Source organism: Sphaeramia orbicularis, chromosome 15 (assembly GCF_902148855.1).
Source record: "Sphaeramia orbicularis chromosome 15, fSphaOr1.1, whole genome shotgun sequence".
In the NCBI taxonomy this organism is placed as follows: domain Eukaryota; kingdom Metazoa; phylum Chordata; class Actinopteri; order Kurtiformes; family Apogonidae; genus Sphaeramia; species Sphaeramia orbicularis.
Genome location: NC_043971.1, coordinates 41,123,107 through 41,148,606, shown reverse-complemented (window position 1 = coordinate 41,148,606; position 25,500 = coordinate 41,123,107). Strand labels below are relative to the sequence as shown.

General features: G+C 35.0%; 1 protein-coding gene across 1 annotated transcript; it reads right to left on the bottom strand.

Moving 5' to 3' along the window:
- Positions 1–214: 214 nt before the first annotated feature.
- LOC115433692 (gap junction alpha-5 protein-like) lies at positions 215–23,751 on the bottom strand. The gene is made up of 7 exons (XM_030155147.1): positions 23,361–23,751; positions 15,806–15,942; positions 10,876–11,040; positions 8,284–8,580; positions 5,581–5,646; positions 5,344–5,492; positions 215–1,013 (listed from the first exon to the last, which is right to left on the bottom strand). The coding sequence occupies exons 2-7, from the start codon at positions 15,872–15,874 to the stop codon at positions 533–535; spliced, it is 1,227 nt and encodes a 408-aa protein (XP_030011007.1). The 5' UTR covers positions 15,875–15,942; positions 23,361–23,751; the 3' UTR covers positions 215–532.
- Between the last annotated feature and the right edge of the window lie 1,749 nt (positions 23,752–25,500).

The window sequence follows — 25,500 nt, the reverse complement described above, 5'->3', positions numbered from 1 at the left end:
GCAAGTTTCAGGAAGCGTGTGAAGGCAGTTATTGAGAAAGAAGGAGGACACATAGAATAAAAACATTTTCTATTATGTCAATTTTCTTGTGGCAAATAAATTGTCATGACTTTCAATAAACTAATTGGTCATACAATGTCTTTCAATCCCTGCCTCAAAATATTGTAAATTTTGCTTCCCCACCCTGTACTTATTATAAAGTGTTAACTAATTTTCTGTATTGATGATGGGGGTGATGAGTGTTAACATGTGATTCCAAAGTCCCCATTCTTTTGTGCTGATATATACTGAGTGTGGATATTATTCACATCATTTTTAGGCTCATCAAACCATTAAGTGAGTTGCTGTGCCCTTTGGATTGAGGCATTATCTCTCTGAAACATTCCTATCAGGGTTTTCCTTTACTTTGTGACCTGTCTGTAAATGGACATAGATAAGTGAGAAGGCTCAGTCTCATAAAAGCTTGTATTACTATTGTTCACCTTTAATTGTGTCATATACATCTATCGGTTTGCTCAGTTCAGTTTCCTCGTTAAACTGAAAGGTCATCAGCTCGTGTTCGACTGCTTGTTCCGCTGGTTTTGCTGAATCTCCGTTTGTCCTTCTGACTGAGCCCTCCATTTGGGCACAGCAGCAGCTTGTCTGAGCCGCTGTTTTGATTTGGAGGGTTGTTTCCTGAGCTGTAACGGTCAGCGTCAGTCCTCAGGTATCCGCCATCTTGGCTCTGACTGTTTCCCGACTTCTGCCATTCAGCTGCATAACAGTTCACCTGGAGAAAGTTCTCCTCATCCACAGCTGTGGCCATTTTGTGCTTTTCAGTAGCCATGTTCTCCGAGTTCTGCTGGTTAGCTAGGCGGTGGTTGGGAAAAGGGAGGGGCAGGAAGTGTGAAGAGCCAATAACGCACTGGCTGAAGTCTGGGGGCGGGGTCGACGGCGGTGGAGGAGACAGAGAGAGCTGGCGGCCCAGTGAGGCTTCAACAGGTTTAACAGCTTTCCCACGGAAGAAGAACCGCCTGCAATGAAGAAATGTCACAGAATGTGTGAAATGACAAGGTCAGGAGGTTAACAAGGGTTTATTATAAGTTAGTTTTAGTCTTCAGGGTAAGTTGAGAGTAATACAACAATGTATGGTATTTTCAAGCCCAGACAACGGGTACGGTTATATGATGTTTTTTAAATCCGATTTATTTTTCCAGAAGAAATTAATCCGGAACCAAAGTACTTTCTCTTCTGTTTACATGGAAATGTTAAACCCGAATAAAGGTTTACATGAGCTAAAGGGTTTGTGCTGCAGTGCTCACGTTGCCTTGTTCTTGCAGCCCTTCTGTTAGCTTAGCTTAGCATAGTAATTTCCATGGTTACACATAACCAGTTTTTTAAAGGTGATTTGTTGTCTTTTGTAAGTGATTTTCTGAAATCCGATTCTCCCTAATTATTTCTTTAGATCTGCGACTTACTGCGCTCATACAATCTTGGGACTGTTGTGTTGACGGAAGTTGGAAAATCTTTTTGTTGGAAGGGATGCATGCGCTAAACTAGCTTTACTTTACCGTTTTAGCTTTGCATTAGTTTTTATTTCCCAAGATTTTCTTACTGCAGTAAGTCACATCGCCATGATTTGAGCCTCAATTTGTGATCATATTGACCCCACCGGACTAAAGTAATGATTAGGGAGAATTGAATTTCACAAAATCACTCATAAAATACTACAAATGACCTATAAAAGCCTGGCTACATCTGACCATAGGAATGAAGCGATTTTGCTAAGCTAAGCTAATGGAAGGGCTGCGAGAACAAGGCAATCGGTGCACTGCAGTGCAAACTGTTTTGCCCACTTATCGAACTCATGACAAATGAATTAATAAAAAAACAGGTGATGAACTCTTCCTTCAGGGTTTTCCAGGCTGGTAGATCCCATCAGAATAGCCCACTGGAACGGTTTGGGCTGACTAGACTGCATTGCATATTCTTCCGCCAGAATGTGACAGGACAAGACAACGAGCATGTGCAGAATGGCAGGAATAAAGTCCAAATAGAATAAAGGGTTTACATGTCCGAGGAAAAATTTAGCCCAGATTCAAAAGTGGATCAAACCAGTGACTTTAATCAGGTTTAAATTTAATCCCAACTTTTCTTTTTCAACTGGAATGAGGTGTTTACATGGGCATCTTAAATAGGATCTAAACTTTAATCAGTTTAAACCAGGAATAAAAGTTGTCATGTTAACGCATGAAAAACAGAATATAAATCTAGGTAGCTCATTTTCATGTCTTATCATAACACTTTGAGTAAATTGGTTGATTAATTGATCAGTGTAATGTTGATTATTTACACATAAACATGAAAAGGCAATAAAAATAGCAAAAGCCTGAACATGTGCGAGAGAGGTTGGAAAGCAAATTAGGCTTATGAGATAACTTTGCCTATAAATGATTAACCCATAAAGACCCAAACAGCCGCCGGTGACCAAAATCATCTACTTATCTAAAATGTTTAATACCTGTTGATCCACTAATCCTATCAATTCATGTAAATAACTGGTGTAAAATGCAGTTTGTCATGTTTTCATGGCATAGTGAACGTGGAAACACTGTCATCTTCTACAGTATTGATTCAGCAGTAAAACCCATGGGGTTTGATCAGTGACAGTGGATGGAGACACTTGGTTTATGTTCAGTTATCAGTTATATCTTTGCTGAAAAAGTCACTTTTTCTTCAGTTTTCTCTGTTTCTGATATAATAACCCTCAACTTTAACCCTTTCATGCACGAGTTATAAGAACCTTAATCAAAATTTTTTCCTGAGTGTTTTTATTCCTCTTTAGGCATGAAAAAAACAATGCAACTGAACATTTTCTTCTGAAAAATACATTTAAAAAAATAAATAAAATAAAAATAATTTAAAAAATAAAAAATACATAAAAAAATAATAATGAAAAAAAAAAAAAAAATTCTTATGAACCTATTTTTCATGAAGTTGCAAAAATGTTCACTCAGCTGGACACCACACTTTTAATTTTTCATGCACAGAAACATGTATTTACAGATAAATTGTGTGAAAACTGTGCGGAGGGGTTGTGATTCTGGGGGTTTATGCTCAGGAGAGATCTACATAATGTTACCAGTTCATGTCAGAAAAGATATGTAGTGTCTTAAAACTTTAATAAAGATATGTTTAAAAAAAAGAAAAAAAAAAATCCATGAATATACAAGAGAACAGCTGTAGAATAGCTGTCCACTATAGTGACCAGTATGCATGAAAGGGTTAATTTGAACTTTTATGCACATCTATATGATCAGTAAATGAACTATAGGAAAATACATGATTTTCACTGAAAAAATGCAAAATACAGAGGTTAATATTATAATGAATGATGATAAATCATTTAAGAAAGATTAAATCTAGAGAAAAATTAATTTGGGAACTGCCACAAATGTAGAACTGGGTCTTTATGGGTTAAAAGGTGGTTATCCATAGTGCAGTTAATGGTCGACAATCATTGCAGATGTCTCTAATCATTACCCAGGTTTAGCACTGGATATACTATATATTGCAAAGTTTGTTTTATTACATTTTGTATGACACTGCTTCACTTTGTGCAAAACTGTTTTCTATATTTTATATTTTCGTGCATCTGATTGCCTCCTCTTGTCCAGGTCATAATTATAAATGACATTTGCATCTCAACTGACCGACCTGGTCAAATACAAGTAAATCAATGAATAATAGGACTGTTTGAGTGATTGAAGTGTGTTAATTAAAGCTGCTGAGACTGTGACAAACTGCTACACAAGACCCAAAACAGTCACGTTTCAGTCTACAGAGGTTTCAGTGGATAAAGAAATGCATCCGTTCAAATCCATGACATGAAAGCTTAAAACAGTTTCCTGGTTTCAGAAATGTGCTATAAAATTAGCAACAGCTGAGTTTATATCTCATTGTAACAGCTGAATACAAAGAGCAATTCTGTTCACAAACACCAGACCACATCTTGATAAATCCTTACTTCTCAAGCCATATGAATAACCTTCAGTGTTTCCACTTCACAACAACAAAACTAAAGCCCCTTCTCAAAGTGGATTGAAGAGGAAAGTAGCAGGTCAGAATTAGTCTAATGGTACAATGGTATGTTACTCTTGCAAGTAAGCACTTTCTTAAGGCTCAGGGAAGCATTTTAAAGTGACCAAAACTCAGGTAGATTCTAAATACATTGCCATTTTTTATATAATATTTTTTTCTTTTAAATAGATATTCCTCCATCCAAACTCAAAAAGCTAGACTCCGGCTTCTCTGATCTCTGCCGGCAGAACTGTGGTGTGAAGTCCTCTTGGACAGACGTGGTTTCTTCAGTTTCAACTAAACTGACCGTAGAGCTTTCACTTAGACCTGCTGTTTGTTTGTTACACCACTGAGATCTAAAAGAGATTGGAAAAAAAGGTAGCCTAGCTTTTTTGACAGCAAAACAATGATTTTATTAAACTGGCAAGTCAGGAAGCCAAAGTTTTTAGCATTAGAAATATGGCCCTAATTTGTATTTTTGGGTCTTTTTGGTGTGTGACATTTAGCTTACATGATAATGGATGAATATAATCATGATATGAAAAGTTTGGATGAGGTGTATTGCGTGATTCAAGTTAATATAAGTTAATACTGAGCAGCTCTATGTGAGAATTCTGTCTGTTGTCTGTCTGATGTTTAGCTGGGATCTTTTTGTATGTTTTGTTGCATATATATATATATATATATATATATATATATATATATATATATACTGTATATACATACAATTATTATTATTTTTATTGTTATTATTATTAATTAGGGCTGTCAAAATTTACGTGTTAACACAGATTAATTCATCGTCATGATTAATATGATTCAAAAATGTAATACAATTAACTCATCAGCAGCGGAGAAAGACTCTGAATGTCACTGGCAATGCATTTAGGGCAGTTTGTCCAAGTAGAGTTACCATTGTGAACGCGCAAATAGGCAGTTGACCCGGTAGTGGCAGGCAGCAGAACCAACCCATAAAGATGGAAGACACTAAACAGCATGTTGGCCCTCTGGGGGCCAAGACGGAACAGTTGTTTCAAGTTGTTTTGTTGAAACTGTTGAAGGTGTTTAATACGTTTAGCGTTTAAGTGCATATATAGTCCCCTCTTTCTTGTGTCTGTTTGCTCATGCAAAAAGAAACATGATTAACATAGATTAAAAATAAATGATATTTAATCATGATTAATTGAAATTAATCCACAGCAACCCTGTGATTAATCTGATTAAAAATTGCAATCATTTGACAGCACTAATATATATCTTTAGTTTCAATAACCTAGGTTGTACCTGCAGCAGTGTCTCCATGCCAGGTGGTGCAGTTCAAGCACACTGAGGACCAGAGAGACAGCAGACACAGCCAACATGAACACGATGAAGACATTTTTCTCAGTGGGTCTGGACACGTAGCAGTTCACTGGATGTGGACATGGCCAGGCCTGTGAATGAACAGCAAATTAGACAGACCTGAATATGATGCTTTATTTAATGAATTTTGGAACACGATTGTGTGTTTTCTAGTTTTACCTTGCAGACATAGAGAGGGTTGAGGAAGATCCCATAGAGGAAATACTGCAGACACAGAAACACCACCTGTATGGGGATATATGGTGATTTACAACCATATGCATAAATGTTTTACATCTGTCCTCACCTGCCTCATATAACAGCTTCAGTCTCCTATTTTAGCATTTTTTTTTATTTGTTTGAGCACACAATAAATTAGCTGCATTTTGTTACAACAGAATTAAACACAGGCTGGTAAAGTCATAAAAGTCATACACATAATAACTGGTACCGGTTTTAGGATCAGGAAAACACCCCATTCACACCTGTGGACTTCTGGAGATTTGGAAATTAACCCCTCGTGTCTGTGGTTCACATGGGATAATCAAGGTCTGTTTTATTCTGTTATTCCCCATTTCTGATGTTTCTCACCACCTACATATATCTGTTGAAATACAGATAAAAAGTTCCTTACTGTAGTTGCTTTGCATGTTATCTGCTAGCTGCTTTTCTAGTTATTTATGTTTTATTGATTATGTTTTAATTGTAATTGTGTGTTTTTAACCTGTGTCTTTTCCATTTTTGTAAAGCACTGTGAATTGCTCTGTGTATGAATTGTGCTCTTCAAATAAATTTGCCTTGCTTTGCCTTGCCTTGGTGTTTGCCAAGTTAATCATTTCCAAATTGGACAATTCGTTTATGGCTCTGTTAAAAAGCTACTGCCTCAACATTTCAATTTTTTTTTTTTTTTTACCTTTAACACTGAAATCCACAAGTATTCACCTCGTAGTAGGTGTCTTATTAGGACACCCTTTGCTTGTACCAGTCAGACTCAGTTCAGTGTTCTATACAGAGGACCCAAAATATGGAATAATCTGCCAACTCTTCCTCAAATTCAGTTTAAAAAAGATGCGAAAACTCTGCACCTGAGTGATTGTAATTTTCCACATGGGATACATTTCAAAGCTTGGTATATCGTGGAATTTTATTTGTAGAAAATGTACTTTTATGCTGCTTGCATATATTTTTCCATATTTTTAACTGCAGTAAATAATTTTTGAAATCTGGAGGTTGCCGCTTGTTAACCCTGCAAAGCCTGCAAATAATTGGCAGAAAATTCCAATTCTTTGAAACTGGAGCTTTCATTTCATTAGTCCTTCTGAACAACCAAAAAAAATGTTTTTTCAAACATCAATTTCCATGTATGAGTTTCAATGTTCTATCATATTTGATACATCGGGTCTCAATGTTCAAATATTATTTTTGAACAAACAAAAACATAACACAAACATGTCTAACAAATTGGTAATTCCTTTTCAAAATTGACAAAGTTCTGCCTTCTTCCTCATTAATGACAATCTTGCAGTGTCACTGGAAAGGCCTCTGGTGAATGAATTTCTAGCCCCTGGTGGATTATCTGTGTATTGCATGTATCTAATTGAATACATCTGGTTTTTCAAGAAAAAAAAATATCGCACTGATCATGTAGAAGGCTTCAAAACTCATGCACCAAATATGATACGTTTGGCATTACAGGATTAAGCCCCTTGAGGGTTTTTGGTAACCATCCATCACGATTTTTAACCAACATGTATTTGTGTGTATGTTTTTTATTATTTGAAAATTAAATAAAATAAAAAATAAACTAATGACTAGAGCTGATGAAATTTTAACTATTCTTAGTCAAAGATTAGGGAAAATTCTGCCAAAGGTAAACGCAGTAAATTTGCCAGTGTAAAAAATGCAGTGTCAAAGTATTTTAATTCTTTCAGAGTTATTCCAACAATGGACGGAGTAAAATTTAACAAGATAACTTCCAGTGTTGGTGAAAATAATTGGCGTTAAAAGAGGTTTTACACTGTCAGTGTCATATATTCAATGTTAAAGTAAACTGACTCTCTCAAAGTTAATTCAACACCGATAAGAGCAAGATACCTTTCAGTGTTAAAAAATAATGACTCTGAAAAGCCCCGCTCACCAACCTCTGTGCTCAAACTGAGTAAGAAGTTGGACTCTGGCATCGCCATCTTCCTCGCATCGAAAAACTGCAATAAGTTTGTGTAAACAAATCCAAACAGATTCTGTGTGCAAGAATATAGTTACGTCGTCATTGTCAGTGTTGGGTACGTGTTTTCAAATACCGAAATTCAAATGGATAACGTGATATCGGGTCGGCGGCTTTGATTTTACATGTCATTTTATGTTTACTTTTAATTGCAATATTTCATTTTTACTTGGAATAAATTGGGTACAGAAATAATTATATCTTTTTTCCCCCCTGCAGAAACTGGGATTATAGAACATCATATGTAACACTGGTAGGAGGCAGTTAAAAATCAGAACTTTCTGGAGTAATTTATCAATCAACATGTAGCGTTAAGTAGGTTTAACACTGGAAAAGTTATTTCTTAACACTTAACTCTTCAGTGTTGAATGTGAATAACACTATGGGTGTCACTTCTCACATAGTGTAAAACTTGATTGACACTAATTAATGTAGTGTAGTGTAAAATATGAACTCTTACTAGAGTAAAGTTGACTCTGGAAATGTAACTATGTTCAGTGTAAATTTTACACTTTGTAGATAGGAACCATATGTTCACTGAGGTAGTGTTAAAATTAACTCTTTAAGTGTTATATAAACACCGGCAATTTTACTGTGTAAACGCAGTAGCAGAGTAGCAGTGACTGTATAAGCAGCACCGTGGTACTGGACTGCTGTACCTCCATGATGCTTCTGATCAGGATGCTCAGTACGTAGGTCTGTAACAGAGCTCCTCTCAGACGAACTCGACCAGCTGATGGACCTTCACTTTTTTCCTTTCCTCCATCCTTGTCTCCTCTCCTCTGCGGTTTGTCTCCTCCTCCCCTGTCACCTCCTCCGTCACCTCCCCCTGGGTCATCCTCGGCCTCCCCCATCTCCTCCTCCCTGCTCCTCCTCTTCTCCTCTCTGCGGACAGTGTGCATGGCGTGGCCCATATAGATGAGACTGGGAGTCGACACAAACACTATCTGCAGCACCTGCCAAGACATGACCAACAATTTGAAAGCAGCTGACTTTTTTTTTTTTTGGCACTTAGTTTTTATTAATCATTTTGTAATGCAGAACATAACAAACAACCAACATCAATCAACAATAGATAATAGTCACAATCTAATAGTAAAGATAATTGTAAAAATTGGTCATTAATCAATAAATGAACCTTTCATCAATAAAAAAATAATGACTTAGCTACTCAGATAAACTCATTTTGAATAATATAAAATAGAAATGTTCTTAAAATGTTACCAAAGATTAAACAAGATGATTGACAATAAAACTATTATGAATGTGTGAAATTATGGAATGGACCTTATGATGCACTTAAGTTATCCACTCCTTTGGCGAAGTTTAAAAAAAGAAAAAAAAAAAAAGTACTTTAAGTTTAAATTATTCAGAAATATTGAATTGAGATGGTAGATGTGTTTTTGTTGTTGATTTTTTTTTATTTTTTTCATTTGTTATTACTATGGTGTGAATGCTTGATGCTGTACACATTTAAGTTGATGTAAGCAGTGTATTAGTTGAAAAGGATAGGCAAAAAATAAGCTTTTGCCTCTAGCGTATTCCTTTTTTGGTTCTATTTGTTTATTACGATTGATGTGCTGAGTACAATGATTGATGTAAAACCAAAAAGAAATTCATTCATTCATTCATTTAATATATTTATTGTGTTTTATGTTTCAGCATTAATTCTCATTATTTATTTTGTATTCAGTACATGATGACTTATTTAATGTTGTTTTTTTTTTTATTTCAAGTACCCCCTGGGCTTCTTCCGAGTACTCCTGGGGGTACGCACACACCACTTTGGGAACCCCTGTTGTAGAAAATGACAGTGTTTCCATCTTCATTACAGAGCCTCTGAATGTCCAAATGGGTCATATCTGATGACCATGAAAAGACGACAAACTGCCTTTTACGGCAAATATTTACATGTATTGATAGGATTAAACATTTTAGATCAGTAGATGGTTTTGGTCGTCGGTGGCTGTTTGGGTCTCTATGGGTTAAAACACTCAATTTCAAATACACAGTGATTGCATCTAAAGAACAAAAAATATAACACAGCAGCATGATTCAAGCACAGACTTTGGCTTCATCCAGTATTGCCAAAAAAAGATCCCCATATTTTTTGACAGTAACTCTGCGATTTCTTCTTACCAAAGTGAATCTACTCCATCCTAGCAACAGAAACCATTTCATTCACCCAGTGGTTCCCAACCTGTTTTGGCTCGTGACTCCATTTTAACATCACAAATTTCTGGCAACCCCAGACATTCAAAACAGAGACATTTTTTTTTGCCATTTTTTTGCTTTGTTTTTGATCATGTAATAGTTTGCTATACTAGGTTGCAAATAGACATTAATTTTAGATGACATTTAGTCTATATAATGTATATTATTATGGGCGGAGGCAGAAAAGCCAGGTGTAGATTACTGCACAAAGTGAGAATTTTATTTTCCTTGGTCAGGATATGTGCAGTCAGTCCAGCTTGGATTTACAAGGCTGACCATTAATACTGAACAAACAAGAACTCAAACTATGAATTGTGAAAGAGCTGCAACATCTGAAACCGACCACAATGAACATTTGACAGATAAACAGTACCACAGTGTTTCAGTTTTAGCCTCAGAGTTTGTCATGTCTTTTATGGCTTGGGATTGTCTCTCAACTCACTATATATTTTTTATTAGGAAGGTTTATTTTTTTTTATTTTTATCAATTACTGGAAATTTCAGGCAACCCCATTTGAATTCCAGATGACCCCACATGGGATCCCTACCCCAAGGTTGAAAAACCCTGTATTAAACCCCCTCTTGAAGCATGGAGGTGTTGGAGACTTCTGGTTTTTTACCTCCGCCAAGGAGGTTATGTTTTTGCCAGGGTTTGTTTGTCTGTTTGTTTGTTTGTCTGTCCATTGGTGTGCAACATAACTCAAAAAGTTATGGACAGATTTTGATGAAATTTTCAGGGTTTGTTGGAAATGGGATAAGGAAGAAATGATTAAATTTTGGTGGTGATCGGGGGTGGGGGGGCCCATGGGGGGGGCCACTGATCAGCCTTGGGGGAGGTCTGCGCTCTCCGAGTGCTTCTAGTTAATATTTGTTTGTTTTTGTTTTTTTTTACCTGCGATCTTACTCATTTTGAGACTCTGTTTACAATGTAAGGGAAGGCCTGTTGAGGTGCCCAAAGAGCCAAATAGTGCCACTGTTTTTTAAATTCCAGTCATCATTTCATTTGGTTCCACCATATTTGATCATAGGTGTATTACCCAGTATCTTATATGTGCTATAGGGAACGCGCGGTCATAACAGACGTTCTCGCAGCCTGGTTGTTCAGTGTCGCAGTTAAAATCTTCCTGTTCGTCTCCCCAGGACGACTCAGCAGCCGTCCCCAGCACCAGGATACGGAAGATGAACAGGATGGTCAGCCACACCTGTGCAAAAGAAGATGTAAAGGTAAACATACGGATTAAAAATAAGACGACAAGAACAGTATTGTAAGTAAAGTCTAAAAAAGTCTGCAGGCTGAGATTGTTCGACAGACAAGGATTCCAACTCAGCTCCTGTGGGGTATGGTGAGGCTCTTATGTGTTTGTTATTAACCCTTTCATGCATGAATTATGAGAACCGTAATCAAGATTTTTTTTCCTGAGTGTTTTTAGTCCTCTTCAGGCATTAAAAAAACAATGCAATTGAAAATTTTTTTATGAACCTACTTTTCATGGAGTTGCAAAAATGTCCACTCAGCTGGACACCATGCGTTTAATTTTTGAAGCAAAGAAACATGTATTTACTGATATACTGTGTGCAAAGCATGGTAGAAAAACATTTTAATGCTACACTGTAAAAAAAGTCTGTAAAAAATAATACAGTAAAAAACTGTCATCTTTACAGTGAAATTCTGGCAACCACAGCTGCCAGTAATTTACCGTAAATTTGAAAAAACAACTGTAATGCTTCATGTCTTCTACTGTACTTTTTACGGTGAAATTCTGGCAACCACAGCTGCCAGTAATTTAGCGTAAATCTGAACTAGCTGCAGTAAAATACCGTAATATATCATACAGTTTGTGTCATGTGTATTACTGAGATAGACTGTAACTTTGATAGGAAATTACTGTAAACAGGTTGATGGTATAACTGTTATTTTTACAACAAACCACTGTAAACAAATAACAGTTCTGTTCTGCAAAATTTACAGTTGCCAAAACAGCATATCGTAATGTCCTCTACATTGTCACTGTAATTTTTATGGTGAATTTCTGGCAACCACAGCTCCCAGTATTTTACTGCAAATTCAACAGATTTTTTTTTTTTTTTTTTTTTTTTTTTTTTTAACAGTGTACTAATTTGTTGTTTTCTCACATTTTAACATACTCTAATACTAGTCATTACTCACTTCATGGAGATAATATGAAAAAAAGCTTTTGTTGTTAATTACAGTCAAATAAAAATAACAAGCAATTACTTTACACTCAAACAGGTTACTGCAGATCAGGTTTATCAAGAACAGCAAAATTACAGTAATGGTATAAACGTCAGTGTACGGGATGACGCATGAGCGCCCAATGTGTTAGATGATATGGAACTAAAACAACAAAATCCATGAATATACAAGAGAACAGCTGTAGAATAACTGTCCACTGTAGTGACCACTATGCATGAAAGGGTTAAGACAATGAAAAAACTACTGCACACAGTTTGATTAAATTTGGTGGGAGGTAAAGGGCATGTTGGAACAGTTATATTCAAATCACATCTCAGTCTACCTCACTTCATTAGTTTAAGTTTAGGCTGAGGACATATCGGATTCAACAAATTTAAATATTTCTTAAACACACACTATCCCACCCTTACACACACTTACACATACTCTTTTTCTTTTATTCTCTGTTTAGATTTTTGTTGTACTTTGTATATTATTGTTTTATTTGTATTGTCTTTCTTTAAGCTCATGCTATAATGAAGTGAGATTAATTTTATAAGCCCCAGCGGGTTTTCTGATCTCACCTGCATAATTTGTTTCTTTGTTTGTCCTAATGTGTGATTTGTTGTTGTGCTAAATAAATAAATAAATAAATAAATAGAAAAGAATATTAAATTACAAATGTGGACTAACAGTAAGATTTGTGAAAAAATAAAATGCCTTTATTTTTCCATGGCAGTTATTTAAAATACAGCCACGGCATTGCAACCTCTGGTCTTCATCAGGGCTTTTTTCACCAGTAAGTTACACACCTTCACACTATCACTTTAATGAACTGAAAGAGGGAGGACTGGGTTTTTTTATTTATTTATTAAATTTTATTTTTATTTATTTTAATAATTTTTTTTTTTTTTTAAATGTATTTATTTTTTCTTCTCTTTTTCTTTTCTTCTCTCTTTTTTCTCCTTCTCCCCCCTCACACCAAGGTTATTATCATTAACGAAAACTAACAAAATGACGAAAACTAGAATTGTAAAAACACTTTCGTTAACTGAAATAAATTAAAACGAAAATTAAAAAGAAAAAAACGACAACTAACTGAAACTGTATTGTGTGCTTACAAAACTAACTAAAATGTATAAAAATTATGGATAAAATTCCCTTCGTTTTCATCTTTGTCAATGTCGAATTGATATGAAATCGATTTATTTCCCTCAAGCAATTTTAGCTGCTGGCGCCGTATGATATTTAACGGTCCGTCACTTCTCGTCACTTGTGGTTTAGGGTCGACTTCTCGTTCGCACTCTATCTGGAAACATGGAGACTACAGTTGGGAGAAAACAGCAGAGTCCTGTCTGGGAATATGATGGTGAAGAAGATAAAAGATACGACAAAACTAAAATTAATGATAAAACTAAACTAAAATTAAGCATTTAGAAAATAACAAAAACTAATAACTAGCAAACCTGCTCTCAAAATGAATTAAAACTAAATGAATTAGAGAAAAAAAGTCAAAATTAAATAAAATTAAACTAGAATGAAAAATACAAACTATTAGAACCTTGCCTCACACCTCCCTCCTTCAGTTCATTAAAGTGATTGTGTGAATGTCACTGGCCGAAAAAAGCCCTGATGAAAACCAGAGGTCACAACACCTTGGCTGTGTTTTAAATGATTGCCATGGAGAAATAAAGGCATTTTATTTTTTACACAAATCCTATCGTGTGCCTTGGAATATTTTTTGAAATCTTGCATGTTAATGTGAATTTTTCTTGACTACAAATAGTAAGACTCACTAACAGTTTCCAAAAAAGCGCCTGTGGATAATCATCAAGAAGACCCAGCAGCACTTCCACTTTGTTGGTTTAATGGACTAACAGTAAATTACAAAAGAATAATAAACTAACTAGTGGAACCGACTGACTTCTGTAAATCTCAGACAATGACAAGCAAACCTAGGAGATGAGTTTATAAAGACACATATTTTATATTGTAGAGCTAAACATAAAAATATATTAATGTTGCGTTAAACACAGGTCTTTCATGTAACAAAATATATTTTACAAAAAAAAAAAAACAATGAGAGAATTGTAAGCACAAAATGCTAACTGAAAGTTTCTAATTTCACAAGTTCTAACGGTTCTCCCTCAACCAATAAAGACCCAGTGCTGCTTTTGTGGCAGCTTCCAAATGAATTTTTCTCAGTTTTTAACCTTTCTTAAGTGATTTATCACCATTTGTTCTAAAATTATGCTGTGTATTTTGCATTTTTAAGTGGAAATCAGGCATTTTTCTGTATTCAATGTGCTGATAATGTAGATCACAGGTGTCAAACATGCTGCCCGGGGGCCAAATCTGGCCCGCCAAAAGTTCCATTCCGGCCCGCGGGATGAAAGTGCAAAAATTAACCTGAACAGTAAAGGTTGTCAAAATCATTTTAGTTCAGGTTCCACATACAGACCAATGTGATCCCCAGTAAAAATAACAACACAATAAACCCATAAATAATTACAAATACAAATTTTCTTTGTGAAAAATTATGTAGAAAAAATGTAAGTGAAAAAAAAAAAGATTATGTGAAAATATTTACATTTACAAAACTATTTTTTCACAATAAAATGCAAATAAATACATAAACATATACAAAGATGAACAACCCGAAATGTGCAATTTGAACAATATTCTGCCTGTTACTAAATGTTTTGTGTTAATAATAAGAGATGCATAGAAATTATATAGAAACTGTTCAAATTTTAGTTCCAAACTCCAAAATTTTAACAATATTCTGCCTGTTACCAAATGTTTATGTAACACTGTGTGTAATGGACATGTATAAATAATAAGTCGAGGCATAATATTGTCAAAATTGCACTAATTTTTCAAATGAAATTCCTATTTCTTCAGGTTATTCACATCTTTTTTTGTAAAATGTAAATATTTTCATAATGTAATTGGTTTTTTTTGTACTAAAACAAAAAGAAAAACTTGGATTTGTCATTATTTATAGATTAAGTCATTATTTTACTGGTCTGGCCCACTTGAGATCAAATTGGGCTGAATATGGCCCCTGAGCCAAAATGAGTTTGACACCCCTGATGTAGATGTACATTAAAGCTCAGATTAAAATTGAGGGTTATTATATCCAAAACAGAAAACTGAAAAAAAAGGTTATTTTTTTTCTACAAAACATATCATTAACTGAACATAAAATAAGTGTGTTTATCCACTGTCATATATCAAACTCCATGGGTTTTACTGGTGAATTTAATGTTGTAGAAGATGACAGTGTTTCCACGTTCACTACGGAGCCTCTGAACGTCCATATAATGGGTTGTATCTGATGATGATGAAAAGATGAAAAACTGCATTTTACACCAATTATTTCCATGTATTACTAGGATTGATGGATCAACAGGTATTAAACATTTTATATCAGTGAATGATTTTGGTCGCTGATGGGCATTTGGGTCTTCACGGTTTAAAATAGATTTCTATTTTTACCAGAGGCTGTACTATTCCATTATGTGCTTTATATGATTTTCCGTTAATATAGCAATTATGCTCCAAATAGTTCCACTCTAACATAAACTTTATGTTTATTTATATGTTCTCAAACACTAGGACTGAGCTCCCTAAAGTAAACTGGATGATGTGAATGTTTTATTTATACTGAGTTTTGGATTTCCATTATATACTGAGGAAGCCAGACTGGCATGCTTCATGTGCATGCGTGTCCGTGTGTGTGTGCATGCGTGTGTGTGTGTGTGTTATACCTTTCCCACAGAGGTAGAATGCTCCTGTACTTCCTCCAGAAAGTTTCCCAGAAGGCTCCAGTCGGCCATAATGGGTCAAAAGTTGGCTCAGATTCTTAAACCGGGCTCACCTGTTACACTGCAAGTACAAGATTTACCTGAGGAACAGAAAGTAGAACAGGTTCAGGTGTGTAGGTCAGGTTTGGTTATTGTCCTAAACTGTTCAGTGAAAGGCTCTGGTTAACCCTTTATCGGCGAAGTTATTTTTTTTTTGGTCATTTCTGCGCACATTATAAGACAGTGACAGCAAATGTTAAAGTGAAGACAGTGAGGCGATAATCTCAGGTCCAATGTGGTCTACAGGGTCTGTAAGGTCCACCTCTGCATGAACAGTGAGTGTACCTGCTTTGTTCAGTACCATGAAGTAATGGTACTAATGTAAGGAATGATGTTCAAAGGGAGAATGTAGACCAGGAGTGTCAAACTCATTTTCAGCCCAATTTGATCTCCAGTGGGCCGGACCAGTCAAATAATAGCATAATAGCCTAGAAATAATGACAACTCCAAATTTTTCAGATGCAAAAAATAACCTTAAATTGTGAAATCATTTACATTTTACAAACTATCCAAACAAAAAAAGATGCGAACAACCTGAACAAACTGAAATTTCAGAAGAAAAACGAGAAGAAATAATAAGAAAAATTTGATCAATGTTATACCTCAATTTAGGATTTATCCATCTGCATTACAGATCAGATCTACCAAGACACAAAACAGGCAAAACAGATTCCTTATATTTCAATTTATTTTAATGAGAAAAATTGATCTGTAAAATGAGTAAATTACAAAACGAGCACAGACATGGAATAAATTAACCCTTTCATGCATAGTGGACACTACAGTGGACAGTTCTTCTCCAGTTCTTCTCTTGTATATTCATGGGTTTTGTTGTTTTAGTTCCATATCAGCTAACACAGTGGACGCTTATGCATCATCTCATACACTGACATTCATATAATTATAGTACTTTGCTGTTCTTGATAAACCTGATCTGCAGTAACATGGTTTGAGTGTAAATCAATTACTAATTGTTATTGGACTGTAATTAACAGTTTTCTTAAACAAACATATTTTTTTTAATATTATTTCCATGTTGTGAGTATGATCAAATGTGAGTAAACATCATATTAACGACATTAAAAAAAAGAAATTTCATAGATTTCACACAGTATATCACTTTCTGATGTTGCATTTTAAATACATGTTAAATACATTTCTTTCCTTTAAAAAATTAAACGCATGGTATCCAGTTGCGAGGAAATTTTGTGACTCCGTAAAAAATAGGTGCATTAAAAAAAAATTCAATCGCATAGTTTTTTTCAGGCTTAAAGAGGACTAAAAGCACTCAGGAAAAAAACTCTTGACTATACAGGGTGGGGAAGCAAAATTTACAATGAACATGTAGTTGTTTTTTCTCAGCAGGCACTACGTCAATTGTTTTGAAACCAAACATATATTGATGTCATAATCATACCTAACACTATTATCCATACCTTTTCAGAAACTTTTGCCCATATGAGTAATCAGGAAAGCGAACGTCAAAGAGTGTGTGATTTGCTGAATGCACTCATCACACCAAAGGAGATTTCAAAAATAGTTGAAGTGTTCATAAAGACTGTTTATAATGGAAAGAAGAGAATGACTATGAGCAAAACTATTACGAGAAAGTCTGGAAGATACTATTAAAGAAGAATGGGAGAAGTTGTCACCCGAATATCTGAGGAACACTTGCGCAAGTTTCAGGAAGCGTGTGAAGGCAGTTATTGAGAAAGAAGGAGGACACATAGAATAAAAACATTTTCTATTATGTCAGTTTTCTTGTGGCAAATAAATTCTCATGACTTTCAATAAATTAATTGGTCATACACTGTCTTTCAATCCCTGCCTCAAAATATTGTACATTTTGCTTCCCCACCCTGTATATCTCATAATTCATGCGTGAAAGGGTTAAATTCATACTATGAGGTTGCACCGTGTTATTATCATTTGTATTTTTTTTTTTCTTTTTGTACCTTATACACGCACATTTTCTTGCACTTTATCCTGTTGTTGTCTTGTCCAGTAAATTTCCCCGTTATTTAAATTTCCCCCTTTGCAACGTTGCCGGTCGTTATTTGCTGTGATGTGGTTCCGATAGCGATAGTGAGGGGTTTTCTGTATTTTTTTGTATGTATGTATGTATGTGTGTGTTCTTACGTTTATCTTGAATCTCTCTTGACCCCCTCTCTGACCCCATTAATAAAAATGTCTGTGCCCAAGTCTTAGTTTAGCTTCGCTCACAGTTCCCACACTCCCCTCCGTCTGTCTCTAGGGAAGGAAAAACTAGATTTTGACTGTAAACACTGCCACACACTCTCACTGACACACACACATGCACAAACACATGTTTCGTTTCCACATATTTATGGAAAAATTACACTGACTTGCATGCATTTCCTGGAAACTTGCGCTACTCAGAACACACCCGAGTCGTGTTGAGAAAGGTGATCTCACAGTAAAGAGTCAACATTTTTTCACTGAAATGTTGAAGTCCACAAAATTCTCGTCTTCTAAATTTCTTTTCCACCTATACAGGATGCAAATTCAGATAATTGCTGCTCTCCAGTTGGCATGCCACTAAATTTAAGATAAGACTTTGTTTCCTGAAGGCTTTAACCGCGCAATCACGTCATAAGTTTTTTGCTGAAGACTCACACAACAGAAGTCTCTTTATTTAGGATGGAATTAAAACAGCACGAATAACATTTTTTGCCAGTGGGGTTAAAAGGAATCACACCATAATTTGTCCCTTATTTCTCAGATGTCCCTGAAATGCCCTTCCCATCCTGTTTTTGAGAAACTGAATCCTTTGAACATGTATGTGTGTGTGTGTGTGTGTGTGTTTGTCTGTGTGTGTATTTATGTGTTTCACAAGTGCTCTGTGCATCATTAATAACAATATTACTTCCTTGTATAGACTTTCACCTGACCTTTGTGTGTATGTATGAGTCTAACTGTGTGTACACCCATTATCCAACATGTGGTATTGTTCTGCATCCTGTCTTGATAAAGGGCACACACACACACACACACACACACACCTACACATACACACACACACACACACAGACGGAGACAGGAATCTTTTTTTCTTGGCCCGTTTATGTTGATAATTAATGGACAGGAGGATGTTTTAAATCTGATAATAAACATTATTTATAACCGTCACTATTAATATTCCACAGTTCTATAGCTTACACATGTATTTATAGATAAGCAAGATAAAAATACAGGATATAATTCACCTCAGTAATGAATAAATCAACAGAAAAATACAGTATTTCTCATTCAGTGGCATTTTTGGTTCTTTGTAGAAGACTCAGGATGGTTCTCTGTACAATAATAGCTACTGGGGTGGGTAGAGCGGGTTGTTCAATAACCGAAGGGTTGGCAGTTCAAATCCCACTCTGTCCCAGTCATGTGCTGTTGTGTTCTTGGGCAAGACACTTCACCCTCCTTGCCTCCAGTGCTGCTACTCACACTGGTGTATGAATGCATATGAACACTGTAAAAAAAAAAGGGTAATATTCCGGCAGCTGGGGTGCCAAAAAAATACTGTTAAATAACGAAAAATAACCATCTCATAAAAATACAGTAATTTTCAACAATTAAAATACAGTTTTTTGCCCTAACTTTAAATGAGATTTTGCATATTTTTTTTTAACTTTTTAATGTTTAATAAAGAATATTTACATGTATTAAAACAATCAAATTACCTATAAATAAATAAATAAATAAATAAATAAATGTATATATATATATATATATATATATATATATAAATATGTATGTGTATATATATATATATATATATATATATATATATATATATATATATATATATATATATATACAGGGTGGGGAAGCAAGCGAGAAAGTCTGGAAGATACTATTAAAGGAGAATGGGAGAAGTTGTCACCCGAATATTTGAGGAACACTTGCGCAAGTTTCAGGAAGCGTGTGAAGGCAGTTATTGAGAAAGAAGGAGGACACATAGAATAAAAACATTTTCTATTATGTAAATTTTCTTGTGGCAAATAAATTCTCATGACTTTCAATAAACTAATTGGTCATACACTGTCTTTCAATCCCTGCCTCAAAATATTGTAAATTTTGCTTCCCCACCCTGTGTGTATAAATAAATAAAAAAATTATATATATATATATATATATATATATATATATATATATATATATATATATATATATATATATATATATATATATATATATATATATATATATGATTTTCAATGAGACTAAGTTGTACAATCCATGGATAAAAACTGTATTTGGACAGTTTATCAGTGCTTATACATGATGCTAATACATGATTTGCACTGAAAAATGCAAAATATAGAGGATGATATTATCATAAATGGTGATAAATCACTTAAAAATTGTTAAATATAAAGAAAAAATTCATTTGGGAACTGACACAAAGGTAGCACTGGGTCTTTATGGGTTAAAATACACCCACATCAGGTTAATTTTGGAGCTAAGGTCCTTTGCTCTTGGTTTTTGCCTTTTCCAGCTCAGTAATCGAGTTGGCAGCAGTGAACAGCTAACTCAGACACCAACACAAACTCAGTCGTGCATGTCCAGTCCTATTTCCACAGTTCATTAGCAGTGTGCCAGTGCAGGATGCTGCGTCAGTGGACTCACAAACAGTATCAGGAGAGACATTTTAGTAGAACTTACAATGAAAAAAAGGATTTTTTGGAGTAGTAATATTTATTAGGTTAACTGTCACAATTTTTATTTTCTAATTTTAAGTATCAGTGAGAACTGGAATTATTCGAGTAAAACTAAATATGTCATTCATGTAATAAATAAAGTGTGTGGGAAGAGTAAGTTGTATAATGTATTTTCACATCATATTCAGTGGTTATAGTCATTACATATGAACCTAGAAATACCAAGTAAGTTTTAAAAGGCAATTTAAACTGCAGAAAAAATATGTCAAATGTGTAGATGTTACTTACATATTATCCATGAATAAAAGTTAGAAAAAGTATTGTAGCGAGCCACACTGATTGTCATCAAAGGGAAGTTTTTCCTCGCCACTGTCAAAGGTCACAAGTGTTTGCTCCTGGAGGGTTCTGCTGGGTTTCTGTAAATTTGATTTGATTTTGATTTGACTTAATAAAGCACTTTGTGACTCTGTCTGTGAAAAGTGGTCTATAAATAAAATTTACTTACTTACTTAATGGGGGTATTTTGTGCCGAGTCATGTGACTCACGTACTTTACAGTGTCACTGAGTCATGTGACAGTGCGTTACCTTTGCAAGTTGTAAATATTTGTTAAAAGCACTTCGCTGTTTGGTGTTCTGTAGGTCTATGATTCATGTTCTGCCTATAGGGGAGAGTATCTGAGTGAACTGGGTGGAAGGAATATTTATTTATACCAAAATGTCACAGTATTTAAAAATTACTGTGAAAAGACATTAGCTTTGGGCGCATTAGCATTAGTGTTTTTCAGTTTGAAGCAGTCAGAGTCTGAGTAAAACTTAAAAAGGACAAAGTAAAATTCAATGACCATATTAATAATCATCAGTAAATTACTTGAGGTTTGCAAGTAAAATAAATGTATATCTGCAAGTAAAGTTTACTTGATGATTGCCCTTGTAGAATTTACTTACAATTCTAAATGCAAATACTTTCCTAAGTTTTCCTCAGTAAATAACACCCCCAGTATTTCAGTGTATGAGTATGAGGCAAATCTTAGTGTTAAAAATGACTAAATCTCTATAACAGAACATGATATATTAAAATACATGTCTTTGGCACAACTTGTTACTTTCAGAGTGAAGCTGCTGCTCTGTGGTTCTTATTTTTTTTACACTGAGGAGGACACAGAGTGGAATGAAGGAAAATCCTGATACTGAGCAACTTAAATACGCAGCCTTATTTCAGCAGAGGAGTTATCAGATGTGTGGTTTAGCACAAAACTGCAAGTGTGTGTAAAACATATGTTCTGGACCTTTAATTAACCCCCAAAAAACATTTTTAAACCATAAATAAATGAATGTTGTATTCACACTTCTGTTTTTCTCAGCTGTTGGTCAGTCCGACTGAGCTGGTTGTACTTGATTTAGGTAGATTATGTTAAAAAAAAAAAAAAAAAGACCTAGATATCACATTCCATCCACAATATATTGGTGGAATATTCAAAGATGAATGTATTTCATCGTAATACATTAATCATGTAATAGATTAATAGTAATTAATTACATAACTTCATATGGTGAATATTGTATATAGTGAACAATTATTGACCATAAAATATCAACCTTTATTTTATTTATTTATTTTTTTTATATCAAAGTTGTTTATGTAAGAACTCATCGTTGTCACAGTTAAAGTTATGGTATTATGCATCTGGTTCAAGTCGGGTTAAAAAAAACAAAAAACATGCTCAACCAAACAACCATCATTTTATGGTGAAGGTACTGCTGTAAATAATTAATATTTTATAAATTAAGAAAACTTCTGCTCTTTCATCATTATCAAAATAATACATTTAATATTGTTTTTTATCTAAATGTGCTGAAACAGTTTTAAAAGAATGTTGTTTTAGTGTCCAGAAACCTGACAGACCAAAGAATGTAACTGTAATTTAATGACAAGGTAGTGATACTGATATAAATTTGCAAATTTCATGAAATTTCACACATTTGATGCCAAAATGAAAATGATTTTTCTCTATCTAAGTATTGAAACTTTAAATATGATAAGTATCTTTGTGATAGTACAAGTACTGGTAGTAATTCCATGGCAATAACACATTGTCAAACGTTATTGTATTAATGTTTTATGAGCATTATAACATTTTAATTTTTTCCCTCAATATTCTGTTTGTCAAATACTGACAAATATGAAAATAAATGGACCCGGCTATATTTCACAGTACCTCACCAAAAGTATAGTGAATCACCACCTGAACACACTTATGAGCAGGACTGATTTCCTCTAAAATTTGGCATCTCATATGACTTGTAAAAGTTGTTTCTGCTGTATATTTTTAATATACTTGTGTAATGAAGATACTCATCCACATAACATTTGTAGAGGATCTAAAAGGTCTGTTGGTCTGTTGGTTGAATATTTTTATTACCCTGATAAAATTAAGGCCACTTTGATATCCAGTTCATATGAACACAGAGATATCTGTATTGTAAAATTCCTCTACACCTGAATGATCCGATGCAAACTGAATCACCAGGTCTGAAAAATGAAGCAGAACAACCTGAGATTAAATTAATTTTGTGAGGAATTGTTCATCACAGTTTTGTTTTGTGGTGTTTTGCAAATCAATGATGGGAATACCAATAAACAAAAATAGTCAGTCATGAGTAAACATTAAGTGTGACTTGAAATTCCAAGAATTAGATGTTTAGTTTCTTTTAAACAGAAAAGCATAAAAAAATCTAAAAGGAAAGTTGTATAGAGTGTGTTATTTTTATGCACATTTACCTGACTGATTTAGGATACGAAGACTGGAAAGTGCAGATCCAGAAGTCTGCACCCACTTGAGCGTTTAATTGGCTGATCTCCCCTTCCTTACCACATACAACTGAGCTGCCTTTGAGCAAGGCACTTGTTCTTCTACCTTGGCAGCGGTCCTCAGAAACAGCAGCAGTAGTAGCAGTAGCAGCAGTAGCAGATGTGTGAATGAGACAACTGCAGGGATCCAGATGTCTTCCAGTTCAGATGAACTTCCCTCCACTTGTTTCAGTCCAGTAGGAGTCTGAACTTTCAACTGTTTGTGCTCTCACTACAGCCGCTCAGAGAACCAGATGAACACAGACACAGATGGAACAGTTAACCAGGGCTGTCAAGGAAAAAGTTGGTCCGGTAGTTGACGGATGAGTGTCCCGAGGACTGAACTGAAATATGTCTGATACTGCAGTTTGTACCAGTCTCTCTCTCTCTCTCTCTCTCTCTCTCTCTCTCTCTCTCTCTCTCACACTCCCTCTCCCCATCGTCTAGATCTCCAGAGGAAGTCGCCTTGGTGCCTCGCTGCCTGCTATTCAGCTCCTATATGCCTGCACTTGTGTGTTTGTGGTGTCTGGCATTCAAAGGAAGTCCGATATTGTATTAGGACACAATGGTTGCAGGTCCCAGTCCTGTTTTCCTCCCAGTTACTCCATTCTTCTCCATACGTCTCTCTTTGTTTTGCTCACTCTCTATTGAATGACATTTTTGGGGTAGCTAAGGAAGAGCTTAAAGAAAGAAACACATAAACATCTGTTTATACCCAGTGGATTGTCAAATATCTGCAGAATTATGCGAGCAAATATACAGTGATTTACACTCAAATGTTCATATTTTGTTTTTTCTTGATTTTAGAAGCACCCAAAATGGGAGTTGTAGTAAAATACACAGACCAGAAAAAAAGAAAATACATTTAGCCCAGATCCTTTCATTGGATAATTACCGCAGTGATGAATGTTTCAGCTGCGACATCTTCTTTAACCCTTTAACTGATGCAGTAGCTTCTCATTTCTTCAACAACCATCAGTTTAATGGAGAAAATACAGATTGGACTGTGGTTCGATGGAAAAAGGTCATGTGGTCTGATGAGTCCAGATTGACCGTGTTCCAGAGTGATGGGTGCATCAGGGTGAGAAGAGAGGTGCATGAAGCCATTTCCCATCATGCCTAGTGCCTACAGTACAAGCCTATGGGGGCAGTTATATGATCTGGGGATAATTCAGTCGGTCAGGTCTAGGTTCAGTAATATTATGTGTCCATAAAATGAGCTCAGCTCAACCTGAATAGACTGAATATTTAGGTCTGAACATCAGTGGATTTTTTTTCCTTCGTGATGACACAGATATATTCCAAGTTGACAATGACAGGATTCATCAGAGGTGTCAAAAAGTGTCAGAAGTATTCACATTCATTCCTCAGGTAGAAGTATAAAAAGACTTCTGTAGAAGTTAAGGTATTAACTTAAGCTTTTTATTCAAGTAAAAGTGTAAAAGTACTGGTTTCAAATCTACTTAAAGTATAAAAGTACATGTAAGGGAAAGAATGCCACTGACAAAATGGCAAAAGCACAGGCAGCGCCGCAGGGGCTTATTGTGCACTACCCCACCTCCCCAAAAAACATTTTTATATCAATCAATCAAGTTTTATTCATATAGCGCCAAGTCATAAGCTAAAATTAATTTGGTTTTGATCATGTAATAGCTTGCTATACTATGTTCCAAATAAACATTAATTTTAGATGACATTTAGTCTATATAATGTATATTATTATGGACGGAGGCAGAAAAGCCAGGTGTAGATTACTGCACAAAGTGAGAATTTGATTTTCCTTGCTCAGGATATGTACAGTCAGTCCAGCTTGGATTTACAAGGCTGACAATTAATACTGAACAAACAAGAACTCAAACTATGAATTATGAAAGAGCTGCAGCATCTGAAACCGACCACAATGAACATTTGACAGATAAACAGTACCACAGTGCTTCAGTTTCACACTCACAGTTCGTCATGTCTTTTATAGATTGCGATTGTCTTTCTCAACTCACCATATATTGTTTTTTAGAAAGTTTTTATTTTTATTTCTATCAATGACTAGAAATTTCAGGTGACCCCACGTGGG